Genomic DNA, 22,485 nt, shown 5'->3' on the forward strand with positions numbered 1-22,485 from the left:
TTAATAATTAATAAAAATAATATTATTATTATTAATAAAGACATTACCTAGTCTTGGGTAATGTTTTTATTAATACAGACTCATACAGACCCCTAAATACAAAGGGAAGTGCTGCAGTGAGAACTGGATGCCTTTCTCAAGTCGAGCGGACCCACGCCTGCTTGGGAAACACCTTTGCAGCTGGGCGGAACCGGGGGAGCGCAGGGACAAGAGCAGAGCAGCCCCGAGACTTGCCACCTTCCAGTGTACTCTGGTCAGTCTCCTCGCGTGTCTTTGGCCAAACAGATGGGGCACTGATTGCAGGTATGAGGGAACTCCCTGTGGCGGTCTAGGGCCCACCATGGACCACAGTGATTTGCTTCTGCACCTCTCCCACTGTGCCTGGCACAAATCTGGTGCCTGGTGAATGCTTGATGGATGGATGAATGGGTGAATGAGTTGGATGCTGAGTAGAGAAAGCCTTCTGTTTTACATGTAAAAACTGTATCCCCTCTAGGGCCTTTTAGTCTTAGCAGTTAGTGCTACCGCAGAGACCCTCCATCCATCAATTACGAAAATTAACTGTAAATTATCCTTTTGCATAGTTAATTCAGCCTCTTCATTCTGTGTTTAGAAGCGCTCAGCAGGCATAAAATTCAATAGCAAAAGCTTTGGAGCAGATCCAGTTTCTGTCGTCTGTGATAGTTTGAAAATGCAAAGTTTTAGGAGTGGACCTTGGAGCGTGTCTGTCCTGGAAGGTCTCCAGTGAGCTCTGTGTCTTGCTTCTCTCTTGGAATGGGCTCAACCCTTCTGGAAAGGCTGATAGCTTCAAAGGATGCTTCTGTCCTCTCCAGCTACACAGAGAGGCCTACTCCCTTCGTGAGTAAAAATGAATACCAACCTGACTTGTGGAAGGAGAGAAAAGTATGACTGTCAGGGCACTCGGCTCCTGGAGCAATCACCCAGTCATTCTTCACTCGGCAAACATTTGCTGTGCACTTTCTGCGAGTCAGTGCTGTGATGTATCATGAAGCAATAACGGGGACTAGAACGGTGTCCTCGCTGTCATGGGGCTCGTGCCAGAGAAAGGAGGAGGCAGATGGTGAACACCAAATGCATAGAAATGCATCCTGCACCGAGGCCATATACACAAAGTGGCCGAGTGAGTCCCGTGTGACCAGGGTGGATGTCATGAATAAGTGAGCCATGAGGTGAATGCCAAGATGGGCCAGCCTTGGGGAAAAGCACAGGTGGGGCACTGAGGTGGAGGGCGCTTGGCGGGTTTGAGTCTTCCTGAGGGAGAAGGACTTGGTAAGAGGACGGGGAAGGGGATCAGTGCAGTGGCGGTGGAGGGACAGTTTATTATTAGGCTTGTAAGAAAGCAACTGCCTTTTAATGGAAATAACTTTTGTGCCAACCTAGTGTCAGGATTTGGGAGATAAAAGTATTACAGATCCTGAGGCCAGGCTGAGAATAGTAATTTGATAAACATTCTGTGGCTGAGTATGGTGGCCGACTGCTTGCTCTGGGAGCAGAGTTTCCTGATATTCACAGTTTTCTTTTCTGTGATCTCAGCACTTTGGGAGGCTAAGGTGGGAGGATTGCTTGAGGCCAGGAAACAAGCCTGAGCAATAAACTGAGACCCTGTCTCTACAAAACTTTAAAATTAAGAAAATTAGTTAGGTGTGGTGGCCAGCACCTGTAGTGGAAGCTACTCAGGAGGTAGGAGGATCACTTGAGCCCAGGAAGTCGAGGCTGCCATGAGCCACGATGGCACCACTGCACTCCAGCCCGGACAGAGCGAGACCCTGTCTCTTAAATAAGAAATAAAGGTTGCTAAACCATAATCCACTTCAGCTGTCCACCGCATGAGTGTATTTCCAATCTACAAGCTCCAGCGTGCAAAAACAATCTGTGCAACCCTATTTCTTCACCAGGCATTGAACTTGGTGTCTCCCCCCATTCTATCTGGTGGCAGAAAACTTCATCTCTCTCATTCCAGGTCTGATAAGCCATTTCAGGTTGAAACTCGATAGATTCAGCCTCTCGAACTCTGCCTGATCTGCCCAAGATAGACCCAGGAAGGCAAGTTCATCACGGGACTGCACTGTGTCGGAAATGTTAGGTCTTCAGGTATTCACCCTCTCGTGGCTTCCTTCACAGGGGTTTATAATTTCATCATTTAGCCTCGAAATTCACTGAGGCATCCATGTTTCTGCCTGGTCTCCAAGTACATAGTCTGTGCCATCTTCACTTCTCTACCCATTCTTCCTGCAAGAAACTGAGGCCAGGTTCACACTTGCCTCAGTTCTCGCCTCAGCTAACTTCAGTGACCTACCCTGGAATTAGGCCAACGTCCCACTGATTTCCATACCATTCAGGGCTTTAGGGGCCTGGGGATTGGGGTGGCTTCTTCTGAGTTCCTCTCTGCCTGGGCATCCCAGGCTAATCCTGATCTACTTCTGCCACAAGCTGCCGGCAAAGTGCAGAGGAGACTTTAGGATCACTCGGGAATGAGCAAGAGAACTCTAGAAATCAGAACCTTCATCTATTGCTGCTTGACAAGGTGGCCCAAGGTTACTGGCTCCAAACAAATATTTGATATTTCTCACAATAAGTCGGAGTTTTCTGGGCAGTTCCTCTGTTGGAGTTGTATCCATCTGATGCAGTCACTTGTGGCTGGGTTGGCCAGGCTTCTCCCCTCTCCATGGGATCCTGCATCTAGGGGTCTTCATGACACATTGGCTTCAGAGTAGTGCTCTGAGAGAGTGAAAAAAGCAGCTAGAAGGCTCTCCAAGGCCCTGGAAATTTTGTATCGTCAGTTCTGCAACCTTTCAGAGGCTGAAACAAATCACAGGGCCAGCCTAGATTCAGGCAGGTGAGCAGACAGATGCTCCTCTCGATGGACCGATGGACGGCATGGCAGAGTCCGCTTGCAGAGGGGTGTGCATACTGAGGCAGGTGAGGAGACAGGTGCTCCTCTCAATGGACCGATGGACGGCAGGGCAGAGTCCGCTTGCAGAAGGGTGTGCATACTGAGGCAGGTGAGGAGACAGGTACTCCTCTCAATGGACCGATGGACGGCAGGGCAGAGTCCGCTTGCAGAGGGGTGTGCATACTGAGGCAGGTGAGGAGACAGGTGCTCCTCTCAATGGACTGATGGACGGCAGGGCAGAGTCCGCTTGCAGAGGGGTGTGCATACTGGGGTGAGTAGCATCTGAGACCATTTAATAACTTACCACAGCGTCTAACCGAAAGAGTAGATGCTGCTTTTAGCAGTTACAACAGAAGGAATGAGAGCACAGGAAACTGGCTCAAAGTGAGAGCTGAGCTCAGCCCTCCAAAGGACCTGCACACACTCACGCCTCTCCCCTCCAGCAGGCCCTCCGTGCCTGTGTTTAGTCTGGCCAGGACTGGATGCTGGGCGGAGGGCTTGGTGAGTATTCTTCCCGAATATTTTCTTCACGTAGAGCCAGTCTACAGATTACTTTATGTATTTACTTTGTTACTTAGGAGCCCTAAATGTTACATCTCTTTTCTTCCACTGTGCTGGCTTTTCTGAGGGCAGCAGCAGCTCCTCGCTAACTTCCAGGACTCGGGGCACAGGAAAGAAACTCAGTTAGTCACCAGTGAGGAAAACTGCTTGGCTAACATTTCATAGCATCATATAAAACTGTGCAAACTACAGTGTCTGTGAGAGCAGGAGGCAAATTGGAGGCCCTGAGAAACAAAGCTAGAATCGAAGAATTCTATGTCCTTAAGGAAAGGACTCCAACTGTGGTCAGGCCAGGGAAGAACCCACTTGTGGTCGGGCCAGAATGGAAGAAGGGTCATGTTAGCTGCTGTGGAATGGGGACGTGCAGAGGGCAGAGAGTGTCAAGAGAGAATGTTGAAGGTGTGCGTTTTCCCTCCGTGTCCCTCTCCCTGGTGGAATTTGCCTCTCCCATCCAAAGCCTTTCCAGCAAGGAACTTGTGAGTCAGGGTTCCCCAGAGACATAGAACCAATGGGGTGGGTGAGTCCATAGGTATCGATTTAGATAGACAGATTTATGGCTACATTGGATGGATGGATAGATATGATAGATTGGTTGATGAATAGATCAGATGGAGTGATTTTTTGAAGATAGAATTGATAGAATGATTAATTGATCGGTGGATAGATGGGATGAGTGGATGGATGGATAGATGGATGTGTGAATAGAAAGATAGATGGATAGATTGATAGATGGATAATAGATGGATAGATAGATGATACAAATGGATAGATCATACAGGGATAGATGGCTAGACAGATAAATAATGGATGGAAGATGGATAGATGGATAGATAGATAGATAGATAGAAGATAGCTAGATGATACAAATGGATAGATAGATCATAGAGGAATAGATAATAGATAGATGGCTAGATAGATAAATAATGGATGGAAGATAGGTAGATAATGGATGGATGGATAATAAATGGATGGATGGATAGATAGATAATGAATAGATAGTAGATAGATGATAGATGGATGGATGGATCATAGATGGATAGATAGATAAATGGTGGATAGAGAGATGATAGATAACGATGGATGGATGGATGCATGGATGCATAGATAATAAATAGATGCATAGATAGATAATAGATGGGTAGATAGATGGAAGGATGGATAGATAGATAAATAGATGGATATATAGATAATAGATGAATAAATGGATGGATGGATGGATAATAGATAGATAGATGTCAGATTATGGATAGGTAGATGGATGGATGGATGAATAGATAGATGGAATATAGATAGATAGATAGATAGATAGATAGATAGATAGATAGATAGATAGATAATGAGGAGTTGGCTCATGCAATTATAGAGGCTGGCAAGTCCCAACCACTGCAGTTGTCAAGCTGGAGACTCAGGAGAGCTAGGAAAGTATTCCCATTCTGAAGGTGTGAGGACCAGGGAGACAATATCTCATTCTGAGTCCAAAGGCAGGGAAAAAGTTGCTGTCCCAGGCAATCAAACAGGAGAAATTCCCTCTTACTCTGGGTAGAGTCAGCCCTTTGGTTCTATTCAGGTTTTCAGTTGACTGAATGACATTCACCCACATTGCCGGGGGCCAAGGGCTTCACTCAGCTGAGATGTTAATTTCACCCAGAAACACCCTCACAGATACACCCAGAATAATGTTTGCCCAAATGTCTGGGCATCCCATGGCTCTGTCGAGGTAATGCATAACATTAACTATCACAGAGACCAGATGGGACAGGAGGATAGGGGTGCATGACAGATCTGGTGTGACAGCCTTCGATACCCTCAGTGACATGACGTCAAACCACCTCCTGAAGTATCAGCTGGGGAGGGGGAAGTAGGAGAGGACAGTTTCATGCGTGAGGCACCACTGGGTTTTCCCTCATTCCCCTTTCTATTACTTCAGGTGTCTCATAAGGTCCTGGGCAGCAAGGTTGGTTTCCCACTGGAGAACTTACACTCATTGGAGAGTGAAATGTGAAAGGGTCATTGTCAGGTTCCTTGATCTTTTCAGGTCATTTGTGGGGGTCTTTAGAGACTCCATGCACTCCAGTTCCATCTTATCTGAGAATCACTTTGAAAGATTCATCGTTTTTTGGCAGAACCCTCTGTCCAGCATGTTAATTGGATCTGAAGGGCTGGACTCAGTGCCCACTTTGGGCTGGCCTAGGGCCCACCATTGCAGCATGGGGAAGCCCACTGTGATGCCTGTGGAGCATCGGGAGCCTGCTTGGGCCAGGGGCTATGTGAAGCCAAGACACTCAAACCTCTGAGGTCTTCTTGGCAGCTGCACTTCCTGAAGTGTGACCTAATTTAGCCCAAGCTTCAGCTGCTAGAGAATGACTACATGACACACTTCTGGTATGCGAGGCCCATGCAGGCCACCTGCTCTGCTTTAGGAAGTTGCATCCTGCATGAAAAATGAAAACCATCAGGCTCTCAAGAGCACAACGGACCCCTCCCCCGTGTGGCCAGGGGTTCCCTGGAGCCATCCCCCGGGGCTTTCACACAGGAGGGGCCAGGAAGAACCGGAAGCTCCCATGGTCTCTCTCCTCTCTTAAGGGCTTCGTTTCATCCATGGTTTTATTCCCCCTGCCTGTATTTCCCTCGCTGCCCAGCCTCCTTTCTTAATTGGATTTGCTTCAACATTTACGCAGTGGGAGATTTCCCATTTTTAAAAAATCCAAACTTCTGTTTTATTCTTGGAAAACAGAATTTCTGGCAACAAGGGGCCTAGATTTGCACCTGGCTGTGGTGGGCTAGAACTGGGAGGCAGCTGCCTCTAAATGTGGCAGAGGGCCGCTAATGTGTTACAGCCTCTGTCAAGGCCTGTGTGTGACAGTGCAATCACCTGCTTTCCACCCTCCTGGCTTCCAGAGGCGCTTGAGTTTGTGGACCCTGCCACAGATGGACGCACCTCCCTGCCTCTCTCACCTCCACGCCAAGCGACTCATCAAAGGGGCAGGTCTTGGTTCCAGGGGCCTCTCTTATATATTGACAAACTTTTCAGAGAGTGGATCTTTTCTAGAATTTTTAAAATTCATTTTATGAATATGAAGTCCTGTTATTGCTGGAGCTCACCAGTAAACAAAACACGTTTTTAAAACCCTTTCACGGGGCTTACATTTTAGATAAGAGGAGCTGGAAGAAGTCAGCAAATACGATGAATAAGGAAGATACGGGACAGGTGGGAGGGTGAAGATGCTGTAGAAAAGGCCAGAAGTAGAAGAGGAGGCAGGAGGTGTAGGTGAGAGAGTGATATAGGAGGGCTCATGTGAGCGGAGACCTAAAGGAAGTTGAGGAAGCCTCCGGATGTGTGACGGATGATTATTCCAGGCAGAAGAAGGAGCAAAGTGCAACGTCCCTAAAGCAGGAATGTTCCTGAAGTGTTTGAAAGCTTCGAGGAAGTCAGTGGGCCTGGAGGAGAATGAGCAAGGGGAGGGGTAGGAGAGTCCCAGGGGTGAGGGTGGGTGGCACCAGTCAGGCTCAGCCTCACAAGCCCTGGAGAGGACTTTCGCTTAAGCCAAGTGAGATGGGGAAGCCCTTGCAGGTTTAGGCCGCAGAAATCTCGTGGCCCAAGTCACATTTCAGGAGAATTATTCTGGCTGCTGCACTGAGGAGAGATGTAGGGGTAATGGGGGGTTGGGGCAGAAATTGGCATCCCAGTTAGGAGGCATTGAAATGACCCAGGTAAGAGATGATGGTTGCTTGGGCTGGAGCAGTCATAATGAAGGTGGTGGGAAGTGCTCAGGTTCGGGATGTGTTTTCAAGATAATCCTGATGAATTAGATGTGGGATGTGAAAGAAAGAATTCAAGAATGACTCCTGGTTGGCTGGGCGTGGTGGCTCAAGCCTGTAATCCCAGCACTTTGGGAGGCCGAGACGGGCAGATCACAAGGTCAGGAGATCGAGACCATCCTGGCTAACACGGTGAAACCCCGTCTCTACTAAAACATACAAAAAACTAGCCGGGCGAGGTGGCGGGTGCCTGTAGTCCCAGCTACTCGGGAGGCTGAGGCAGGAGAATGGGGTAAACCCTGGAGGCGGAGCTTGCAGTGAGCTGAGATCCGGCCACTGCACTCCAGCCTGGGTGACAGAGCGAGACTCCGTCTCCAAAAAAAAAAAAAAAAAGAAATTAGGAAATAAAAAAAAAAAATGAGACTGAAAAGCTTGTTAATCACAGAGAGAAAACACTTCTGTGCACAGCAGTAATTCTCAACATTGACAACACATTAAAATCACTTAAGTTTTTAAAATACTAATGTCTGAGTGTCACCTCTCAAGATTCTGATTCTGTTAGTGTAGGGTAGACACAGCTATTGATTGTTTTTCTTTTAATTTCCCCAGGTAATTATAATAGTCAGCCAGGATGGAGAGCCCCTGCTTTAGAGGATGGGGAGACTCAGGTTTCTTCCATAAGGATTGCAATTCTTTTAAGCAGTTTCACTGCATCAATATGATTTGCAATACTCTCTCTTTTTTCACCTTTTCATGCATTATCTGCTTCTGTAAATTTTTAGACTTTGGAGAATGGGGTAGAGAGAGGTGAAATGTGGCTTGTTTGGTTTTTTTGGTTTTTGTTTTTGTTCTGAGACAAGGTCTCACTCTGTCACCCAGGCTGCAGTGCAGTGGCCAGATCTCACCTCACTGCAACACTGTAATCTCCGCCTCCCTGCAACACTTTAACCTTTGCCTCCCTGCAACACTGCAACCCCCACCTCCCTGCAACACTGTAACTTCCACCTCCGTGCAACACTGTAACCTCCACGTCCCTGCAACACTGTAATCCCTCCCTCCCTGCAACACTGTAACCCCTGCCTCCCTGCAACACTGTAACTTCCACCTCCCTGCAACACTAACTTCCACCTGCCTGCAACACTGTAACCCCTACCTCCCTGCAACACTAACTTCCACCTCCCTGCAACACTGTAACCTCTGCCTCCCTACAACACTGTAACCCCTGCCTCCCTGCAACACTGTAACTTCCCCCTCCCTGCAACACTGTAACCCCTGCCTCCCTGCAACACTGTAACTTCCACCTCCCTGCAACACTAACTTCCACCTCCCTGCAACACTGTAACTTCCACCTCCCTGCAACACTGTAACTTCCACCTCCCTGCAACACTGTAACTTCCGCCTCCCTGCAACACTGTAACCGCTGCCTCCCTACAACACTAACCCCTGCCTCCCTGCAACACTGTAACTTCCACCTCCCTGCAACACTAACTTCCACCTCCCTGCAACACTGTAACTTCCACTTCCCTGCAACACTGTAACTCCCACCTCCCTGCAACACTGTAACTTCCACCTCTCTGCAACACTGTAACCTCCACCTCCCTGCAACACTGTAACCCCTGCCTCCCTGCAACACTGTAACTTCCACCTCCCTGCAACACTGTAACTTCCACCTCCCTGCAACACTAACTTCCACCTCCCTGCAACACTGTAACTCCCACCTCCCTGCAACACTGGAACCTCCACCTCCCTGCAACACTGTAACCTCCGCCTCCCTGCAACACTGTAACCTCCACCTCCCTGCAACACTGTAACCTCCGCCTCCCTGCAACACTGTAACTCCCACCTCCCTGCAACACTGTAACTCCCACCTCCCTGCAACACTGTAACTTCCACCTCTCTGCAACACTGTAACCTCCGCCTCCCTGCAACACTTTAACCCCTGCCTCCCTGCAACACTGTAACTTCCACCTCTCTGCAACACTGTAACCTCCACCTCCCTGCAACACTGTAACCCCTGCCTCCCTGCAACACTCTAACTTCCACCTCCCTGCAACACTGTAACTTCCACCTCCCTGCAACACTAACTTCCACCTCCCTGCAACACTGTAACTCCCACCTCCCTGCAACACTGGAACCTCCACCTCCCTGCAACACTGTAACCTCCGCCTCCCTGCAACACTGTAACCTCCACCTCCCTGCAACACTGTAACCTCCGCCTCCCTGCAACACTGTAACTCCCACCTCCCTGCAACACTGTAACCCCCGCCTCCCTGCAACACTATAACTTCCACCTCCCTGCAACACTGTAACCTCCGCCTCCCTGCAACACTCTAACTTCCACCTCCCTGCAACACTGTAACTTCTACCTCCCTGCAACACTGTAACTTCCACCTCCCTGCAACACTGTAACTTCCACCTCCCTGCAACACTGTAACCTCTGCCTCCCTACAACACTGTAACCCCTGCCTCCCTGCAACACTGTAACTTCCACCTCCCTGCAACACTAACTTCCACCTCCCTGCAACACTGTAACTTCCACCTCCCTGCAACACTGTAACTTCCACCTCTCTGCAACACTGTAACCTCCACCTCCCTGCAACACTGTAACCCCTGCCTCCCTGCAACACTCTAACTTCCACCACCCTGCAACACTAACTTCCACCTCCCTGCAACACTGTAACCCCCGCCTCCCTGCAACACTATAACTTCCACCTCCCTGCAACACTGGAACCTCCACCTCCCTGCAACACTGTAACCTCCGCCTCCCTGCAACACTCTAACTTCCACCTCCCTGCAACACTGTAGCCCCCGCCTCCCTGCAACACTCTAACTTCCACCTCCCTGCAACACTGTAGCCCCCGCCTCCCTGCAACACTCTAACTTCCACCTCCCTGCAACACTGTAACTTCTGCCTCTCTGCAACACTGTAACCCCCACCTCCCTGCAACACTGTAACCTCCGCCTCCCTGCAACACTCTAACTTCCACCTCCCTGCAACAATGTAACCTCCACCTCCCTGCAACACTGTAACCCCTGCCTCCCTGCAACACTATAACCTCTACCTCCCTGCAATGCTATAACCTTCACCTCCTCAGGCTCAAGGGATCCTCCTACCTCAGCCTCCCAAGTGGCTGGCACTACAGACTGCACCACCACCCTGACTAATTTTTAGTTTTTATTTTTGTTTTGCTCCTTTGTTTGTGGATACAGGGTTTTGCCATATTGCCCAGGCTAGTCTCAAACTCCTGAGCTCAGGTGATGCACCTGCCTTGGCCTCACAAAGTGCTGGGATTACAGGCATGAGCCACCCTGCACAACCTGTTTGGCTTTTCAAATTTGAACTCATAATGCAATTCAAGGGTGCTTGGAAATGGGGTGACCTTCATGCACTTTGCTCCTCCCTGCTGCCTGTCTCTGTTATCCCACACCCTGAACTAGGTACAGAGACCTTGGATGAAGGAGGGACTCCCTCTGTAAAAGGCCAGATTCTTTCTCATTCCTCTGGCATATTGGATCTGGCTGTGTTAGCTTAGCTCAGCCAATCAGAGCTCCTTACTCAGACCTTTGAATGATGGATCCTTAAGGCAAAGACTCAAGAACAGGAGAAAGTTTTTGACATCAGCAGCACTGTCCTCACTAGAACTGGTATCTGAGGTTCTAGCTTTGTAGGCTTCCTTTTCTCCCACCTAGGCCCCATGCCTATTTTTCCAGTCTGCCTGGTAATTTTGAGGCATTTGTTCCATTCTCTTTTCCTTGTCAATCAATGCAAGGTGTTTTCTGTTGCTTGCAACTCACACCACGAAGGGGCATGCCTCTGCACCAGGTAGAGATCCCAGAAAGCCCTCAGATGTGAGTGCTGACATTAGGGTCAATGGGACTTTCTAAGAAAGCCCTTCCCAGTGAGGAAGCAAGTGTCCTTGCCTTCATGAAATACTCATGAGGTGGAATGAATAAAGCAAAGCCTGGATCGAGTGATTCTCTTCTCCTGAAGCGGCTTCCCTATGAGAAGGTTGATTTTCTTTATTTGGTTGGTCTCTTTTCTTTCTGCGGGCACTAAGCTGTCAACCAACTTTGGAGCTGAAATCCCTGACTCCCTGTAGTAGGGAGGTAAAGCCCTTTTGGCTTTTAACACATCCCCAGACTCAATTTTCTTACCAAATAGAGTCTGACGGCTAAGAGGTTTGGTAAATTAGGTTTCCAGTGGTCCAAACTTGATTGTGACTGCTGGGAGAATTTATTTGCTTTTGAGTAAGAGCTTTTTAAGCCAATTTTGAAAATTTAGTTCAAGAGTTACCGCAAGAAATCTACACTATTGATTTAGCAGGTGATAGTTCTTGGGTGCTCTCTGGAGTCACTTAAGTGTTCAAATTCCTCTCTTTATTACTCCAACAACATCACAAGCCCCATATGAGCTGATGTGAAAGACTCTTGCTCCCTTCAAGGCAAAGCTTAGCAAATATTTCAGTCTGATTAGAGTCAGTGGAAAGGCACTGACCGCAGAACACTTGAAAGAAGAAAAGATTTCTTATTTCTTTTAGTCTCTATCTGCCAGCACAATGTGCATTATGGCATTGTGTCCACAGAGGCAGGCACTCAGGAAGTGCAGTGTATACACATCTTAGTGAGTCCCAGTTCACACTGAGTGGTTGAGAGCCTGCCCCTCCACTGTGGTTCGTTCTCAGGAAGCTCCTGGACCAGGCTTCAAGAGTGTGTCTGAATGGTGGCTTCAGGCAGCCAACCCTAATGCCACTGAGCCTGAATGCGATGTCAAGTCCTGCTAAACACAAGAAACAGCTTCCATGTATTGATGCCTGCTGGTGCCAAGTTCCATTCTAAGTACTTTGACTTGTTCATTCATATCAACTCCAAAATGGGAGGGATTAACATCCGCATTTTGCAAATAGAGAAAATGAGGCAGAGTTGTTCAGTCATCTAGCTAGTACCCGGGGAAGCCAGGCTGTGAGTCAGGAAGTCCGTTTGAAGTCCACAGCATGCATCCTGACCCGCATGTGCTCCCCTTAAAGGGCCATGGCTTTTTGTCTTGGTTCAAGCTGCTAACTTTCTTCCTCTCTCCTTCCTTCTCCCACTTTTTTCCTTCCTTCCCTCCTCTCCTCTCTTCTTCATTTCATTTATTGTCTCATTTCTTCTTATCTCTTTCATTATTTGAATGAAATGCTAGTTGGAGGCCTAATGTTGACAACACATCTGATTGGAGGTGCTCTCATTGCTACAGGAGTATGTCGGGGGCAGGAGCGGGGTTAGGGACCATGCTCACTGCTGTCTCACCCCTTGGAGCACCAAGGATCCTGGGCACCACCATTGGAGAATCACCACATTCGTCATTTTTGGGAAGACATTTTCCATTTCAGGTCATAACATTTCTATAAAATGCTATTGCCAGAATATGTAGATACTGGAGGGAAACCTTCTAAGACAGAGACAGGAAACTGAGAGTCAGCAGAGATGTTGTCTGAGCTGTGCTACAGCTAAAAAGTGAAGGTTCTTATAATTTAAAATCCAGAGATTTTAGAGAAAAAAAAAAAGCTTAGATTCCCAGTTTCTCTAGGAAAATCTTCTGCTATCCAGTACCACTGGCCAGCCGTCCCCTAGGTCAGCAAGGACAGAGTGGAGACCTCCCTTAAAATGAACAGAGCGGAACCAGCAACACCAAATCGCCCAGTCACTCATCTCCACAAAAGTGTCAAGTTTCAAAACAGGGTTGCATCTTCGTTAACTTAGATACATCATACTGTGCATTTTTTAGAGACAAAGAAGACAAGGGCCGTGTGGGGGCGGAGAAAGGGTAGGAAAGAATAGGAATGCACAAAAATAAAGAAACGAGGACATTGGTTCCGTATCTTCCCAGAGGAATTCTTTGTCTTGTGTCAGAAGGTTGAATCCTGAGGCCTCCCGGTGGCTCATTCCTCTGTTGGATCTGTCTGGTCTGACCTTTGCTCTATCGCACACATTCCCAGGGTCCCTGTGGACACAGAACTACCTCTTCTTCATTTTGTCGGAGATCTCCAACTCCCTGAAAGACAGACATCAGTGTTCTAACCAGGCCCCTGCCCCCAGCACACCAGGGAGCTTGCCCTCATGTCACCCTGATCTAGAATTCTGTGCAGCTGCCAGAAAGCTGGAGTTCTCATCCAGTTGTGAAACTTGTCAATTATGTTGCCGTTCTGAAACCAAGATTAGGTTGAGTTGGCTCACAAGTGATGGCCATCTGAGTGGGGAGCTGCAGAATGTTTCAAACGGGATCCTGCTGAGTTGCCCCCTTCTATCTGTGGTTGAAGAGCAAGTTGATGCAAACACACTTTCTGGCTGCAGAGGTTCAAGAGTGTCTGCTCTGGCGCTGGTGCAAAATGAGAACCTTAATCAGCACCTCAGGGTTTGTATTGGGATTTGGAATAAGGTATGTGTGGAACCTGGTCCAGTGCCTGGCACATAGTGAGTATATTGTCAACAGTCACCTGTTACTTTTATTCTTGTGCCAACTACAACAGAACACTTTCAGGAGGTCACCTCACTGCTCACAAAAATCACATAACAATGTGTTTCAAGCCAAAAGGAAAAATACCCCTTCTCTTTTCTCTGGTCCATGACTATGCCTTTCTTAATGCCCTTCATTAGCATAATGGCAGTGGAGGAGGCTGCTGCTGGAGCATGAGAAGTTGGGCTGGTTTCTTTTTCATGCCTCTTTCCTCCCTGCACAATGGGAATGTCATTATTTCAATCTTCTGGATGGTGCCTCTGAGTCTCGGAGAGATGATGTGAGTGGTTGCAATGCTCACAGAACTTCGTAAGAGAGTGAAGACAGGTGCAGGCTGAAAGCTCACTGCAACCTGTGTGGTGCTGTGCCAGTATAGGCATCCGTTTGGGACTGAAAGGGGATCTTTGGACATTTGGATGGTTGCCACATCCAATACTAAGGGAACTGAATTATTTTCTGAGTAGAGTCAGTCAAGTAGCCATGCAGCTCCTGGACAGCACCAGTACCGGTACCCAGCGGCAGATAAGGAGAATCAGGTCCAGGCATGCTTGCTAAGAAGATGAGATTAAACTCCCTGGAATGCAAAACTGTCTGCAGGCCTGAAGTGAGAGAGGTTGTCCTGGCTGTTGAGTTGTGCACGCTCAGACCCCTGTGAGCCTCAGCTGCTGGACCAAGAACACATCTCTTAGTTTGAAAACACTCTAGACTCAAGACACCTCTCCCTCTTTTTTAAAGACCAGCAATTCATGCTTGAGATTTTCAGCCCCTAGCTTGATGGTCAAGACCTTCGATTTCTTTTCCCTTCCAGAGGAATCTCTAGCATCTCATAAATCATGATTCTCTGAGCCCTATTCCCAGCCCTGTGAACTTAAGGAAGATTCACGAGTCCCAGTGCTTTGTTTGGTGCAGTAACCTCCCCGTTACATCCCTCCACAGCCACTGAGCAGGACTGAGGGTGATGTGGTGGAGAGTTAGCGCTATGGCTGTCAATCAAGGCCTGAAGATTCAATGGTGCACTCAGTATTAGTCCCCCAGCAAAGGAAAGTGTTTCACTGCTACTCTTCGTGTTGGCACATGCTTGAGATGCAGTTTTTAAGCATATCTGTTGTTTCTTTCTTGATATGCTATGGAAAATCTCCTTTAATTCATCTGCAAACATGTAGCCTTCCAGGGGATGGCAGCCTGAGGTCCTGCTGACCGCTGACCCACCACTTAGCGTCATCCTTAGCGTATCAGCAGAGGGTACTGGAGACACCTCAGGCTGGATGCCAAGGCTCACCAGAACCCTGCCCCCCTACAAATCCAGCGTGATGCCTGCCATGCCCTTCCTTCTTGTTTCCACCAATAGCGGTTCTATTGACTCAACAGCTCTACAAAGCTTGGCCAACTTCCCCTTCTCTGACCGTCTCTAGCCAATACTGGCAAAAGTTTTCTGTAAGGATCTGGATAAGAAATATTTTAGATTTTGCAGGCTCTACATTGACTGATGCAATTATTCAACCATGTTCTTATGACGCGAGAGCAACCATAGGAAAAAGTAGACAAGGCAAGGCTGTGCGCCAGTAAAATGTTACTCACAAAAATAGGCAGCTGGCTGCCTTTGGTTCACAGGACACAGTTTGCTGTCTCCTGCCCTAAGGAAACAAGCAAACAAACAAACAAAAAAACTGTTGGAGCCTTGTGATGTCATATTTGACCACCAGCTGTCTTAGGCGAGGATCTGAAAAGAGCACTGGACTGGGAAACAAGAGATGCTACATTTTATGTTGACTCTGCACTAGCTAGCTATGTGGTTGTGGGCAAGCCATCTTTCCTTTATTGGCTTTAATTTTATCATCTAAAAAATGAAAAAGTTTGGACCAACAGTAGTTCCCAAAATACATATATTTCAAGTGCATGGAATTGGTCAGAATTCTTAGTTGCAGACAAAGAGTCCCTTTAGCTAAGTTTTAGCCCCTCTAAGCAGAAGAGTTGTCATTAAAGGATACTAGGCAATTCACATAATCTCTAGGAGAACCACTGAATTGAATGTGTTTACTACACAGCCAGGGACAGGGCAGCCAGCGATAACAGAGACGAAAAGGTCCAACCTCTGCAAAGGACTATTGTGGGGGAAACACCACTGTCACCCATTGGCATGATGATGTGAGGGCCTGGATGCCAGGGGCACCCCACAGCTGCCCTGGGAGAACCAGGGCCACTGTGCTCACCAGAAAACCCAAACTCCCTTCCTGGCTTCCACTCTAGAACCCACTTCTTCCTCTACTTCCCAAATGAGTGCGTCTGACTGGAGCAAACTCTGCTTCAATCCTGCATCTAGCAGCAGGGGGGTCTGAGAATATAGTTTAGGCCTCTCAGCCCCTTTAGCAGAGGAGGACAAGCAGAGGGGGTTGAAGGTGCTATTGAGTGAGTGGCCTACACCAGCGGTCCCCAAACTTTCTGGCACCAGAGACCAGTTTCATGGAAGACAATTTTTCCACAGATGGGAGTGGTGGGGGAAGGATGGTTTGGGGATGATTCAAGTACATTACATTTATTGTGCACTTTATTTCTATTATTATTACATTGTAATAATAATGAATATTGAATAATAATGAACTAATGATATAAATCACCATAATGTAGAATCAGTGGGAGCCCTGAGTTTGTTTTCCTGCAACTAGACTGTCCCATCTGGGAGTAATGGGAGACAGTGACAGATCATCAGGCATTAGATTTTCATAAGGAGCACGCAACCTAGATCCCTCACACGTGCAATTCACAATACAGTTCACGCTCCTATGAAAATCTAATGCTGACCTGACAGGAGGTGGAGCTCAGGTGATAATGTGAGCTATAGTGAGTGGCTGTAAATAGAGGTGAAGCTTCCCTTGCTTACCCACCACTCACCTCCTGCTGTGCATCCCTATTCTTTACGGGCCATGGACTGGTACCAATTCATGACTTAGGGATCAGGACCCCAGCCTAGAGGATCTGCCACACCTACAGAACTGAACAGAGGCCATTCAGGTGCATACTGCAGGTGTGAAATAAACTGGTTTAGCTCGTCATCTGCAGAGCTGGTAATCATCATTCCAAAGCCTCATCCACACAGGTTGTTGCTCATTGTTGAATATTCTTGGCCCGTATCCTTAACGTCTGGGTGCTTCTCTGTCCCGGATGCCTGTCCTTACCTTGTTGGGGGTTCCATGCCCCAGGCGCCCCCACCAAAACCCTAGAGCCATCCCTGAGAGGCACTTCTTTGTCTTTATCTTCTGGGTACAATTATGAGGAGAGAAGGGTCCTTTGAACAAAGTTGGCTTAAAGCCATTTTCTTTTCTCTCTTCCAGGAGCAGCAGTTTATTCAATGAAGTCGTGCAGATGAATTTTGAAATAGCCAGTTTCAGCAGCCTTTCGGGGACTCAGCCCATCACATGGCAGGTGGAGTACCCACGGAAGGGGACCACAGACATTGCCGTGTCCGAGATCTTTGTTAGCCAGAAGGACCTGGTGGGCATCGTTCCTCTGGCTATGGTGAGTCCTGAGTTACCTTGGACACTCCTGCCTTCAGCCACCTGATTGCATCCTGTGTCCTTCCTGTCTGTCATGGGATGTTTGCTGCAATGGTTTTATGGAGTGTTTACTTTCAAAGTTTCTCATCTTCCCCCACTCTGGAAGTTGTTACTTTTCATTAGCCTAGCCTTTCTCAACTTTAGTCATGAAGTTTAGTCCAGCAAGTCACAATCATTGCTGGAGGTGGAAGTGAGCACCTGTGATTTTGAGAAGCTCCCCAGGTGATTTCAGTGTGCAGCCAGGGTTGGAAACCCCTAAGCTAAAAGGATGGTCAGCTTTGCCATCTTTCTGCAAACTTGGCTCCTTCCTGCTCCCCACTCCAGGCTTGAGATAGATGCCCCTTCATCTCCTCTTTCCTTAGGATGATGGAGCTCACTCAGCATTGAACTCTCAGAGGCTGTCACTGGGCTGCAAGGTCAACCTGAAATGTAGAAAGTAGATGAGTGACATTGGGCTTGAGTAGTACAGCACCCCCTATCTGACTCACAATGTGGCCACTCTTAGATTACTATTAGTAGTGTACACTGATGAGAACGTGTAAGCAAACATGCTACTTGTGTGAGTCATGTTACGAGAAATGGATTAATCAGGATTATGAGAAATGGATTATTCAGGATTCTTTGAGTTATAAAGGCTGCAAACACAACTCAACTTAAACTTGGCTCATGTAAGTTTAAAAGTCTAGAAAAGTGTTTCTCAAACATTATTGGGCATGCAGATCACATGTACATGTTGAGTAGGTGCCCATCCTCACTTAGAAGGTCTGGGTTGGGTACTTATTTTTCAAAGCTCCTAAGCCATGTCAGCGCGGCTGGTCTGCGGACCACACTTGGAGTGTGAGGGGCCCACGTGTGCAAATGATGTGGTATGGACGGTAGCTTCTCTTCCTTTCTCAGCTCTCCTTCCTCTTTGTTAGTCACAAGGTGGCCCCGGCAATGCCATGCTGGCTTCTTCACAGCATCATGTCCAGCAAGAAATGAGTGGAAACCTCATCGCCAATCACTCCAGCAAATCCTCTGGGACAGGGACTGATTGGAACTGATTGGCTTGGGTCATGAGCCCAACTTGAAGCCAATCACTGAAATCAAAAGGATGTATTGGTCTTATTGCCCAGGCCTGGGGAATGTATCACCCTGGGGCAGGTGTGGAATCAGGTGAAGGAGGTGTAACAGCAGGTGGGACAGGTGTAGCATCAGGTGGGGCAGGTGTGAAATCAAGTGGGGCAGGTGTAGAGTCAGGTGGGGCAGGTGTAGAATCAGGTGAGGCAGGTATAGAGTCAGGTGGGGCAGGTGTGGAATCAGGTGGGGTAGGTGTGGAGTCAGGTGGGGCAGGTGTGGAGTCAGGTGGGGCAGGTATGGAGTCAGGTAGTGTAGGTGTCGAGTCAGGTGGGGCAGGAGTGGAATCAGGTGGGGCAGGTGTAAAGTCAGGTGGAGCAGGTGTAGCGACAGGTGGGACAGGTGTGGAATCAGGTGGGGCAGGTGTAGAGTCAGGTGGGGCAGGTGTGGAGTCAGGTGGGGCAAATGTGGAATCAGGTGGAGAAGGTGTAGAGTCAGGTGGGGCAGGTGTGGAGTCAGGTGGGGCAGGTGTAGAGTCAGGTGGGGCAGGTGTAGCCTCAGGTGGGGCAAGTGTGGAATGAGATTAAGAGCCTGTGCATCATGGAAAAATCTGGCTTTCACTGAAACAGGGAACAGATGCTGGTCACACAAAACAGCAGATGTCCACCCCAGAAGGTATCATCTACCACAAAGATCTGTAAACACTTTGAAGTTAGGGAATGATTCCTTTTGACTTTTTATGTCCTAGAACAGGGGTCAACAAACAACAGCCCATGGGCCACATCCAATCTGCTGCCCAGTTTTGTACACCACACAAGCTAAGAATGGTTTTAACATTTTTAAATATCTACATTTTTAAGTGGTCCTGTCTAGCTACTTCATATGCTCAGTTCTGCGTCTTAGCTCATAAACTCTAAAATATTGACTATCTGGCCTTTTAGAGAGAAAATTTGCAGACCTGTGTCCTAGAGCACACACCAACATCAGCTCTGGATTACAAGTGCTCAGTTTCTATCTTACCTATTTCAGAAGGATAAGACATTCGAATACTTTGAAAAGGAAAAGTCATCTTAAGAGTGTGAGATATTATAATGGTCCTTTTCAAGGAAGCACAGGTCTTCCTTCAATGGATATATTGTTATTATTGTGGTTGTTGTGTTTTTGTAATGCTTTTAAGGTAAAGTGAAGTGACTACTTATGTCTGTACTCTTGTCAGGATCCTTTTGTTTGCAAGTAAATGCAGTGAATTCAAACGAGCTTTATTCAAAAGTTCGTTGATTAACAAACATCTTTGCAGCACCAGCACAGAGCTCTGGGCTCTGAACCCTGGATTTGGGTGCTTGTGTAGTGATATGGTTTGGCTGTGTCCCCACCCAAATCTCATCTTGAATTGTAGCCCCCACAATTCCGACATGTTGTGGGAGGAACCCGAAGGGAGAAAATTGAATCATGGAGGCAGTTTTCACCATACTGTTCTCATGATTGTGAATAAGTCTCACAAGATCTAGTGCTTTTATAAGGGGTTTCCCCTTCCACTTGGCTCTCACTCTCTCTTCCCATCGCCATGTGAGATATGCTTTTTGCCTTCCGCCATGATTGTGAAACCTCCCCAGCCACATGGAACGGTGAGTCCATTACCTATTTTCCTTTATAAATTGCCCAGTCTCACATATGTCTTTATCAGCAGCGTGAAAACAGACTAATACATGCAGTATCATCGTTTTGCATCCCCTGGGATGTACCACTTGACCTCAGCTATGCAAAGCAACAAGGAAAATTAGAAAATAGATGAGGCAGTTTAGAGGAACTTCTATTCTCCTGTTTTCTGTATGCTCAAAGTTTTGGTTCAGAATAAGCTTTAGGACATTTATAACTAGGCAAAAAATAAACTTTTGTTGGAAGTAACTAGCTAATAAAACTGCAGCTTTGACTAGAAGATGAGAAATTTTTAAAAAAATACTGAACAAAAAGCAAATCCTGTGTTGTCTGTTAGCAGCCAGTGAGACAGCTGGTTAGATCTTTGAACAAATTAAGTATATTTTCCAAGTTGTTGATTGTTTTAAAGAAAACAAACTTCAGAAAGGTGAAATAGGGGATTAACAGATGGAAAATCTGCCTTGCTGGGGAAGTTCTCGCCTTAAAATCAAACCTTGTGAAGCTCCTTTTTAAATCCAAGGAGAGAGCCATGGACGGGAGGATTCAGCCCCAGCATTCCCCCATCACCTACTGCCTCTGACTTCCCCTGAGTAAAGGCAATGGGAAAAGCAGGGAGAAGTGCTCTCGACTCTCCCCAAAGCAGACCCTGCAGGCGAAAGCCACCTGAATCTCACTCGCCGGTCCCTGGGCACTGTTTTATTTGGAGAGCACTGGTTCCCAAGGCCACTGTTTTGCTCATCCTGCCTCCAGGCTTGTTGGTAAGGAGACTCTTGCCTTGGGAGGGCAGGAAAGCTCCAAGTCTTAGCTCCACCGCCCTCCTGCCAGCACCCACATCTCCCTAATCCCCTCCTCCCTGCCCTGGCCCCCACCGTGCCAGTGTTAGGCTTGGGGGTTGGGGTGAGAGAGGTATCTGAATGGGAGGACCAAGGCCACTTTCTTACATAAAGCTTTCAAAACTACAAAGGAAGGAGCTACAAAAACGTTGGCAGTTCAGTTCTTCTTCACTGCAAGAAAAAAGTGTTCACATCCCAAGTTGAGGCCACATAAGCAGAGGCCAGGCACAGATTTCCATGTGAGAGTTTCTGTATGTCCGTGGCTGGAGTGGTGGTCTCTTTTTAAGAATAAATGGATAAGGCCAGGCATGATGGCTCACACCTATAATCCCAGGACTTTGGGAGGCCAAGGCAGGAGGATTGTTTGAGTCCAAGAGTTCAAGACCAGCTTGGGCAACATAGTGAGACCTCGTTTCTACAATATATATATATACCAAAATTAGCCAGGTGCGGTGGCACACACCTGTAGTCCCAGCTCCTGGGGAGGCTGAGGTGGGAGGATCGCTTAAGCCCAGGAGTTGGAGGCTGCAGTGAGCCATGATGGTGCCACTACATTCCCATCCTGGGCAACAGAATGAGACCCTGTCTCAAAAAAAAAAAAAAAAAAAAAAAAAAAAAAAGCGGGGGGGAATAAACAAACAGCGGAATTCATTCAACCTCACACTAAGCTCTGCAGGTATTCATTGCTGCACATCCTCAGAGGACAGCAGTCAACAGACAACGTTTGCCTTCCTACAGGTATACTCTAGTGGAGTGACAGAAGGCAAACAGGTAGATACTGCCTAAGGCGAGGTCCAGGTAGTGATCAGACGCTGCTGTCAGACAAATCACGGAGGGCAAGAGGATGGGGTCTAACTGATTTCTAGCTCTATTAATGTCATGGACTTTCTTCCTACTGCTTATTTGAAATTTTAAAAAAACAAAAAACAAAGAAACTAAATGTTAGGCATGAAACTCTAGAGAAGGCAGTAACCACTAATTTTGGCAGGTGTAGGAAGAAGTTCTTTGCCCCCGGGACTGATATATTTAGTCTAAAATTAAATTTCCTGAGAAGTGGTGAGATTTACCTGGAATTTTGAAAAGTTTCAAATCATTGCCATTCTTCATCCTTTGCAAACACATTATGAAATCATTTTTTCCTTGACCCCTGAAACTTGATGGAAACTTGGGTTTTTTTTTTTTCTTACACAGAGCTTTCAAAATTCCTAGAACATGTTCCTATCTCTCTGCATAAAATCAAATTAAAAATAAAGTGGCAATCAGTAGGGCTGTTTAAAGGAGAAATTGCTACTTGTTCTTGCATCTGCAAAATGATGATCTAATTCTCACCTCTCTGGGGTGTCATGGAGATTCATTAGGGCTTGAGAGATCCTTGGAGCCCCTGGATGAAGCACGCAGCTAGAAAGGATGATCAGGAAAAAGATGGCAGTGGAGACTTCTCCTGTGACTGGTTTGCCCTTCCAGACCCTTCTGGGCTCTGCTCTGGGCCCTGAGGGCTGGCCCGTGTGAACTACAGCCCCCAGGCTCCCTTGCCCTCTGGCTGATGGAGAGCTTTAACCAGTGGGAGGCACCAGAGAGAACTGGAGGGAAGCGGTTGGATTATGCCCACCCTCCCAAGAAAGCAGGTTGAGGTCCTAACCCCTGGTGTCTGTGAATGTGACT

General features: G+C 47.5%; 1 protein-coding gene across 2 annotated transcripts in view; it reads left to right on the forward strand.

Annotated features, from left to right (window-relative positions):
• The window catches only part of TMEM132C (transmembrane protein 132C), a 434,383-nt gene that overhangs the window by 328,636 nt on the left and 83,262 nt on the right, over positions 1–22,485 (forward strand). For both annotated transcript variants that reach the window (XM_008005202.3, XM_073021221.1), the window contains one exon: positions 17,057–17,240. In XM_008005202.3, coding sequence (XP_008003393.2) covers positions 17,057–17,240 — 184 coding nt within the window. The remainder of the gene's footprint in view (positions 1–17,056; positions 17,241–22,485) is intronic.

This window comes from Chlorocebus sabaeus, chromosome 11 (assembly GCF_047675955.1).
Source record: "Chlorocebus sabaeus isolate Y175 chromosome 11, mChlSab1.0.hap1, whole genome shotgun sequence".
Taxonomy (NCBI): domain Eukaryota; kingdom Metazoa; phylum Chordata; class Mammalia; order Primates; family Cercopithecidae; genus Chlorocebus; species Chlorocebus sabaeus.